Raw genomic sequence first — 8929 nt, forward strand, 5'->3', positions numbered from 1 at the left:
TTATTATATTTGTAGTTCGAAGGTGTATTCCCCCTCCGGAACAGTTGGTGGCAGTAGAAGCGCAAAGCATCAATCAAACAAACAGAATAGGAGAAAGAAGTAGAAACTCACACGTGTTTTTTCCAACATGTCTCCTTAGTAGAGTTGTTTTATGTTGAGAAAGCTGTTCAATTGTTTGCATTTTATAATTGACACAGTGACGTTATCGACCTCTGGGCTGTGAGGAGAACAAATAGACAGGATGGCGCAGAGAAAGAAGAAACTGAAGAAGAGGAGACACACAGCGGCCAACAGGCAGGAGCCGCAGTCGGACTCTGACGGCAGAGATTTCGAGCTAGCTGCGGAAATCAAAAACGATGATTCTGTAAGTAACTAAAAGGACTAAATGATACGTTTTTTCCCCCCTCCGAGTAATACAGTATGCGATACAATAGTATGAATAATACTACAAACCTTGTGTTGGCTGACTCTGTAACCAGCGGGGGGCTCTGTGTCTGGGGGTATAGCTCAGTGGTAGAGCATTTCACTGCAGATCAAGAGGTCTCCGGTTCAAATCCGGATGCCCCCTGACGTGTATTTTGTTCTTTACTCATTGCAAGTATACTATAAACAATATAACTTATTTCAATGTCTTGACATGGCTGTTTAATACTGAATAATCATGCAATCATGATGTGACTATCAGCAACGTACAAAATGAAAAACAATTTCATGAACATGCTTCAGAGGAAGTTTCCTTTATGTGATTATTTTGCAACACTTAAGCCTAACTTTAATTGAACTGATTTTGAGCTATTGAACATCTCAATAATTGTATTTATTTTATCAATTAGATTTGCCACTACATGTGGGATTATTATATTCTTGTTTTACTTGTTTGTAACAGTCTTGTCATGGAGCAGTTGATTCAGTTTGGCCTCTTAATAAAGGGTATACTTATATTTTTACTTTCTATTTCTGCATTTTGACTTAAGTTATGTTATTGTTGCCATTTCTGTATGTCAAGTTGTATTTTGTTACATTTGAAGACAGTAAAGATATCAAACTTTTCTGATACATAAAAACTTAGACATGTCTTTTACTTTTATCCATGATCAGTGAAGATTTCCACAATGTCTAAAGTTTGAATTATATTCAAGTTTTAATATTTTCTTGCTGTCTCCCGCAGCCATGGAGGAAGCTGTCACGGTTTCCTGCAGCATCAGATTGCCTGTCAGATGTGGAGCCTGACACCAGGGAGATGGTCAGAGCTCAAAACAAGAAGAAGAAGAAGTCTGGGGGGTTTCAGTCTATGGGTAAGATTAAAGAAGACGACTTGTTTGTCTCTTGTTTACTTCTGGGAAACACAGCTTCACCTTTTTGTGTTTGTTTTCAGGTCTTAGCTATCCAGTTTTTAAGGGGATCATGAAAAAAGGCTACAAAGTCCCCACACCCATTCAAAGAAAGGTACGTCAGGGATTCCTTCAAATCGTGTTTTATAAACATTCATGTCCTCTAATTTAATGAGCTTATTGTTGTGATGATGAGCTCTCTGTTTTTTCCACCACCTCAGACTGTTCCTGTGATCCTGGATGGAAAGGATGTTGTAGCTATGGCTCGGACAGGCAGTGGTAAGACGGCTGCGTTTCTGCTGCCCATGTTTGAGAAGCTGAAAGCTCCTCAAGCCCAGACAGGAGCCAGAGCCCTCATCCTGACCCCCACCAGAGAGTTGGCCCTACAGACCATGAAGTTCACAAGAGAGGCACGTTTGCAAATGTTTACTAAAGATTTCAAATAGTATTTCTCTTAGTTAAATCCCTTTTTAATTATGTAATTATTTTAAAATATTGCTTTTGTTTTTTTTTGTGGTGTCTTAGTTAGGAAAATACACCGGTCTGAAGACTGCTTTGATTCTTGGTGGAGACAGGTTTGTGCCACCTCGTAACATTCTGCTTCCTGTTGTTTTCTGTCTGTCCAGTAACACTTAAGTGTCTGATTTTTTTATTTTTATTTTTTCCCAGAATGGAAGATCAGTTTGCTGCTCTTCATGAAAACCCTGACATGTGAGTGTTTTTTTAGTGCTACTTTATAAGATCCTCTCTTTACATCTGTTCTCCTTCTTATTTCTGAAATCCTGATCCTTCCTTCAGAATCATTGGTACCCCCGGTCGTCTCATGCACGTCATCACGGACATGAATCTGAAGCTGCACAGTGTTGAATACGTGGTGTTTGATGAGGCAGACAGGTGAGGACTTGGACTGGTATCATATTATTTGGAGATGTTGCAGGAAATTATTATTACTTTAGTCTTTTGAAGCAGTTTGAGTAAAGATAAGTTATTCCTGCAGGTGTTTGAATTGAGTTCTAATTTTTGCATGTACTGGATCAAGCTTCAGTGCAGAGACCCATAGGTTTAGAAATAAACATGTTTTCATTCCACAACTGAAATGGATATTTCCATGTGTCAGACCGTATTTGTGTTCCTCCTCACAGGTTGTTTGAAATGGGTTTTGCCGAGCAGCTTCAGGAAATCATTTGTAGACTTCCCGACACCAGACAGACTCTGCTCTTCTCTGCTACTCTTCCCAAACTGTTGGTAGACTTTGCCAGAGCTGGTAAGACCAGCAGTCTTATCTAAACACCCCTCAGTACCATGTTGTTAATGTTCTTTAGCATTTGTTCAATTGTGAAGAACTTTAAACCAATCCAGAGCTTTTAAAATGATCACGGTAATCTTAATTTGTTGATGTTAATGATGCTCACCAAAACACATTGCCTTTAAACATCCAGAAAAACTTTGCAAAGAGAGAGAGAGAGCTGTTATAATCTTAAGGGGACAGAGATGTTCATGAAACCAAAATTTAGAACCAGTTTGAACGAACGGTACACCTCAATCCAAGGAGTGAGATTGTGGAATAATCTGGAAAATGATGTTAAAAGTGCCAAATCAAAGTACAAGTTCAAGAGAATGATAAAAGTTGGATTGCTGAAAAAATGTGAAACAGTATAATATATAACCATATAATTTGTTCTAGAAAAATTTGATGTTCGTGTTTTGTTTTGTTAACTAAAGGTTACTATTGTTTGGATTTTTACTTTATGAAAAAAGGGGCAGATTTATAAGATTTTTTTCTTCTCTCTGCTTTTTTCCTTTTCATTATATTTGTTTTTTACTTTATTTTTTATTGTACATACATTTGAATTTTTTTAAATTAAATGAATAAAGTTAGACAACAATAAAACAATGTTGATGTTTGAGGTCCTGGCTAATGAAATGAACCTTGTTTTCAGGCCTGACAGAACCTGTTCTGATTCGCTTGGATGTTGATTCAAAACTCAGTGACCAGATTAAGGTAAAGTGAGGACATAAATTATTTATTAGGTCCAAACTGGTAGTAAATTGAAGTATTTTTCCTACAGTAACTTGTTACAAGAGTGATGTAATCATATAAAACATTTCTGTGAAAACTATGTTGTTAAAATGTCAATGAGTATTACAACAAACTTCAGGTTCAAGATAATGTTTTTGTCAAATATATATGTACAGTAATTATGTGCATTTTATGTCTTTTTAACGGTAAACAGCTTTTTTGATAAGCCGTTTCTGTTTGGATTGGAGTAATTATACTGTGTAGTGAACATCTTTAATATAAATAAAATATTTTGAGGAGTGGTGTGGGGGTGGAATCAACAAAACATCTTAAGTTACACTTACACAAAAGATAAGATATACACAGATTGCATTTAATATTTGATTGCAGATGTGCTCTTTACTCTGATTGGGATATTTGATCACTTTTGTTTACAGTTATTAAAGTTAAGTTAAATTGGCATGTTTTCTGATATTATTGCAGCTTGCACAGATTTTATAAGTTCAAAACATTGAAGGTTATAACTTTAAAAACATGATTCCAAAATATTATTGGTTTTTATGTATAATTAGTAAGTTTTGAAGTAAATAATGGTCATTGATTTTTCAGTATAGCAAATGATGTCCATGTCTCTCTTTATTTTTACATCTTCATTGATCAGCAGTTGCAGTTCAGAAGAACTGCCTTAGATCACATTTTACTTTTGTTTAACGGCCATCAAGATGTTTTAATGTCACTCCTTAATCTGTACCTCTGGTCAAACAACTCCTTTATTTGAGCATGAAATTTTCTCCCCAAATCTAGTTTGTTTGTGTGGTTTGTTGCAAGTTTCATTTGTTTGAAGGTGTTTGTTTTCAAGAAGCTGACCTATTCATGCAAAATGTGAAATGATTATTTTGATATCTTGTATGTTTCGTCAAACCCTAAAGCTTACGTAAAGTTCTCTGCACATCTGTTTCCCCCTCTTCTCATAAGTGTTGATTTGTCTGTTGTGTGGTTTGTCAGCTCGCGTTCTTTCACCTTCGCGTGGACGATAAACCAGCGCTGCTGCTTCATCTGCTGAGGAACGTGGTGAAGCCTCAGGAGCAGACGGTGGTCTTTGCTGCCACCAAACACCATGTCGAGTACCTTAAGGAGGTGAGATAGCTGCAGCAGAATAATTGTATGAATACTCTAATGCAGTTAGAAAAAAAAATTAATAAAATATCTGGTCTCTGTTTTCCAGCTGCTGTCTACAGAAAACATAGAGTGTGCCTACATCTACAGTGCCCTGGATCAGACCGCCAGAAAGATCAACATTGGGAAATTTGTGAACCGGAAAGCCATGGTGCTTATTGTGACCGATGTCGCTGCTCGTGGTATCGACATCCCCCTGCTGGATAATGTTATTAACTACAACTTCCCCTCCAAGGCAAAGCTCTTTTTACACAGAGTCGGTTAGTGCTTTAAATACTGGTTTTGTTGAACTTCATTTTTTACTTAATCAAAAAAAAAAATAAAAATTGTGGAGACTCACTGCTTTTCTCCCACCAGGCCGTGTGGGGCGAGCGGGGCGCAGCGGTATGGCGTACAGCATGATTTGTCCAGATGAGATGCCTTTTGTTTATGATCTCCACCTGTTCCTCGGAAGGCCCGTTGAGTTTGCTACAGCTGGTCACACACCAGGTAGTTGCTGCAAAAATTAAATAATATGATACAAAAAACAAAAATATAACCAACATCTTCTTCCCTCCAGATTCAGGCGGTGTGTTTGGTAGAGTTCCTCAAAGCATTTTGGACGATGAAGGCTCTCATCTGATCGTGACTCATGAAAACTCGCTGGACTTGGAGAATCTCCAGCGTGTCTCTGAAAACGCTTACAAACAGTACCTCAAGTCCAGACCCAGTCCCTCGTCAGAGTCCATCAGACGGGTCAAAAACACAGAAATGGCCAGCATGGCGGTCCATCCATTACTCGGTCAGTCTGAGGCAGAATATTTATGGAAAAATAAGTTAGATTTTTGATTATGAATGACAGCCTAATTAATAATGTTTATCTGATCTGGTTTCAGGTTCTGGTTTTGAGAAAAAGGAACTGGAGCGTCTTCAAATGGTTGATGCCATAAAAGGCTATAAATCCAAAGCAGTAAGTTAACAGCAAAAACCTTATAAAGGTGTTATTTTCTTTAAAAAAATCATGATCTATGTTTCTTCTTTTGATGTAGACTATTTTTGAAATCAACTCTAGCAATAAAACACCTGCAAGTGAGGTGATGAGGACCAAACGCTCTAAAGACATGCCATTAGTAGACAAATTCAGTAAGAAAAGAGAAGAGCTGTGTGCAGAGAGCAAGCAGCAGCGCTCCGTCAGATCCGCCTCGGCTGCTGATTATGAGATGAGGTACAGCGGCGGTGAGGAGGAGGAAGAGGATCTGAAGGTAACAAACTTCTGCCTCAAAGATCAGTACCAAAACCCTCGGGCCTCCTTTAAAATCTATTTTTATTGTTCAGCTACATCCTTAAAGTCGTTTCATCGGTTAAATCAATATAAAACCGAGTGTACAAATGTGTGAGCACTGCAGCAACAAATGCACCTTCGTACCTTTTCCTGCTTTTAATAGTTGAAATCAGTTTGTTTTAACAAATATAAAAGACAGGTGATGATGTTTCTGTTTTTGCTAAATATCTCAAGAACCAGTAGCTACATTTTACTGATACTTATAGAAAGTGTATGTGTGTTTGTGCGGGGTTGTTTAATTCTATTTTAGCTGGGGTTTTTTTGTTTGTTTTTTTAAAGGCCAACCAAGGACTGGGTTTGCAAATTAGCCTGTGGCTAGAAAACCATACACAACAACAGTTGCTTTGTTTTCAATTCAGTTCAAAAAGACTTTATTAATCCTAAAGTTGGTTAATATACATTCCTTCAAGGTGTCCTACTTCCCTTTTGTCTGATTTAATTTTTTTAAGTTAAAAAATTCCTTAAGTGGCATCTTTATTACTACATGTGCCATAAAAGCTTTTTCATCTGTGAGATTTTATTTTCTGCGTGTGATGGTTTGTCATCATTGCTATTTTTATTTATCAGTTGTATTTATTTTTAATACTGTACATGAGGTCATTTTTTAAAATGTAATTCTTCTTGTTCCCACCAGGGGGTGTTCTCCAAGGTAGTTGGTGTTAAGAGAAAGAACCCAACAGATTACGGAGAGGAACGTTCTAAAAACAAGAGAAGCAGGCAAACGGGCAAAGATGAAGAGTATTTTATCCCGTACAGACCGAAAGACTTTGACTCAGAGAGAGGGTGAGACATGACACTTTTAAGTTGAATTATAAAGCGGAAGAATTATTATTATTTTTTACATTAATTAATTTTTTTTTACAAACATTATGTTCTGTGTCGTCAGGTTAAGTCTTGGTGGGGACGGCGGTAATTTTGAACAGCAAGCCTCCTCAGCTGTCCTGGACCTCATGGGAGATGATGGAGACCGGTTAAATCAGCACAAAGCACTAATGAAATGGTGATTATTTAAACTCACGGTTACACACGCGGCCTCTGATTTGACCGTTTCACTCTGTCATTTCTTGTCTTTTTACCGCAGGGACCGGAAGAAGAAGCGCTTTGTGAGAGAATCAGGAAAGGAGGACAAGAAAAAGATCAAAACTGAGAGCGGGCAGACTGTCGGCAACAAGAACAGGAAGAACTTGTATCCTTCAGGCAAAATGTCTATGAGCTTGTTTTGTTTTGTTAGATTGTTTTACAATTGATTTGTCTTACTTGAGCCGTTGTGTCACTTAACAGCCGGTCAGTTATGAGGAGTGGAAGAAGAAATACAAAGTTGATGATGCTGAATCTGGATCAGATGGAGAAACAGGAGGAGGAAGGATGAAGTCAGCAGGAGGTACGACAACAAAGCTCAAAACACACAAAAATTGTTCAGTTTTTACGAATAATTTATTTAGGAATTCAACCTTTTCAAAGGATTTTTTAAAAATAATAAGAGATACTTAAACTCATTCTAAGATTTGTCATTCAAAAACAGAATTTTGGGCTACAAGCTAGTTCGATTAGCACACTTTATTACACTTTATGTATTGGGACTTAAACACAGGTTTTATTTTGTAGAACCTACAGTATTAGATTTGTATAAAATAATTTCAAAATAGGGTTGGGCGATAGAAAAAAACAATTATGATGAATTGTCGTGATTAGCAGATAATGAATAAAAAAGTTAGTCACTTAAAAAAAAGGTCAGGTTTGAAGTATGTTGCAGCGAAAGACGAGCAGATTCATGGGGAAAAAAATGCCTCAGTCCACCATCTGGTCTTACCCGTACCCCACCGAACTAACATAAGACCCCCAAACTCCTTACTGACTGATGACTGAAAATATTTGACAAGCGGCAAAAAGTTTACAGAAAGAAGAATATAAAAAGATGTGAAAGTTGAATGAAGTTTGGCGGTGATGGTGAGACAGCAAGAGCAGGAGTGAGCAATGAGATTTGAGAGTTTTATGATGTTAAGTGTGTTTGGATTTTACATTTAGGATGGAGTTTAATATGTTGTTAATCATCAAATGCTGAAAAATAGCCGTCAAAGTTTTTCTGACCATTAACTGCACCTGATTCAATTTTGCCCAACCCTATTTCAAAGTAAATAAAACTAACAGCTCAAACTGTTCCTTCAAGATGACTAAAAAATGACTTGCTACAACAATTTATTTATTGGGATTCATCTTTTGATATTTAAAATCACTTATTCATTTATCTGATGTCATTTTTTTTCCTCTTATGATTCTCCTTAGGTCGGGGTCGTGGTCGTCGAGGCCCCAACCCCCGCAGTCCTGCAGGACCACCGGTGAAACCCGGCGGCCACAGAGTACGCTCCGAGCTCAAGTCCAGCGCGCAGATCTTGAAGCGCCGCAAGCAGCAGCAAAAGCAACAATTCCGTCAGAAAGGAGGGATGAAGAACATTCGCTCGAAGAACAAGCAGTGGGTTGGAGAGGTGAAGAAGTCGGGCTTCGGACGCGGCGGCCATAAGAAGGGGAAGATGAGGAAGAAACTGTGAGGACACCGATGAAGGACTTGCAGAAGGCTGATGCACCATGATGGGAGCTGCACAGTCTGACTGATTCTCAAACGACCTGAGGCTTAATTTTCAGAGATGTCACTTCTTTTTAGTGCTTCTGAACTTTGAAGATGATCCACTGAACTGCATTCTTTAAGTCTGCTGAAAGTTCAACAGTTTTTGTACACTGAAATATATCTATTTGAATGGACTGATAGCTGAATACAGATCTAAAGGAATATCTTGTCCTGTCTTCATTGAAATGAACTAAGATTTATTCAAATTTACATTTACCAGAAAATAAAATGGACTCAGCCCCATCCAGGGTCTAATGTTTATTAGCTCAGTCTGATACATTCTGAAGAAAACTCGTTAAATCGAACTATAGTCTCTAAACAATTTATATTTAAATATAAACTACATATTTTACTTGTTGGAGACATTTGCCAGCAGTATGTTCCAACCTGGAGGTTTTTTTTTTTTTTTTTTTTTTGGTGATCCCACATCTGAGAGACATCACGTGCGCGCTTTTTTC

The 8929-nt window shown here is 37.7% G+C and overlaps 1 protein-coding gene and 1 non-coding gene across 2 annotated transcripts; both read left to right on the forward strand.

The window, feature by feature from the left end:
- Positions 1-85: 85 nt before the first annotated feature.
- Positions 86-8633, forward strand: ddx54 (DEAD (Asp-Glu-Ala-Asp) box polypeptide 54). Its single transcript, XM_014028661.1, has 20 exons — positions 86-364; positions 1169-1295; positions 1376-1446; positions 1553-1741; positions 1857-1906; positions 2001-2042; positions 2130-2225; positions 2474-2595; positions 3272-3333; positions 4357-4488; positions 4577-4787; positions 4885-5016; positions 5087-5308; positions 5403-5476; positions 5556-5768; positions 6483-6631; positions 6735-6848; positions 6930-7034; positions 7138-7229; positions 8132-8633. Exons 1-20 carry the CDS (start codon positions 242-244, stop codon positions 8392-8394), a joined length of 2589 nt encoding a protein of 862 aa, XP_013884115.1. The 5' UTR covers positions 86-241; the 3' UTR covers positions 8395-8633.
- On the forward strand, positions 497-568 carry trnac-gca (transfer RNA cysteine (anticodon GCA)). The gene has a single exon. It is a non-coding gene; the product is annotated as a tRNA-Cys (tRNA).
- Positions 8634-8929: the final 296 nt, after the last annotated feature.

Source organism: Austrofundulus limnaeus, unplaced genomic scaffold (genome assembly GCF_001266775.1).
Source record: "Austrofundulus limnaeus strain Quisiro unplaced genomic scaffold, Austrofundulus_limnaeus-1.0 Scaffold793, whole genome shotgun sequence".
Lineage (NCBI taxonomy): Eukaryota > Metazoa > Chordata > Actinopteri > Cyprinodontiformes > Rivulidae > Austrofundulus > Austrofundulus limnaeus.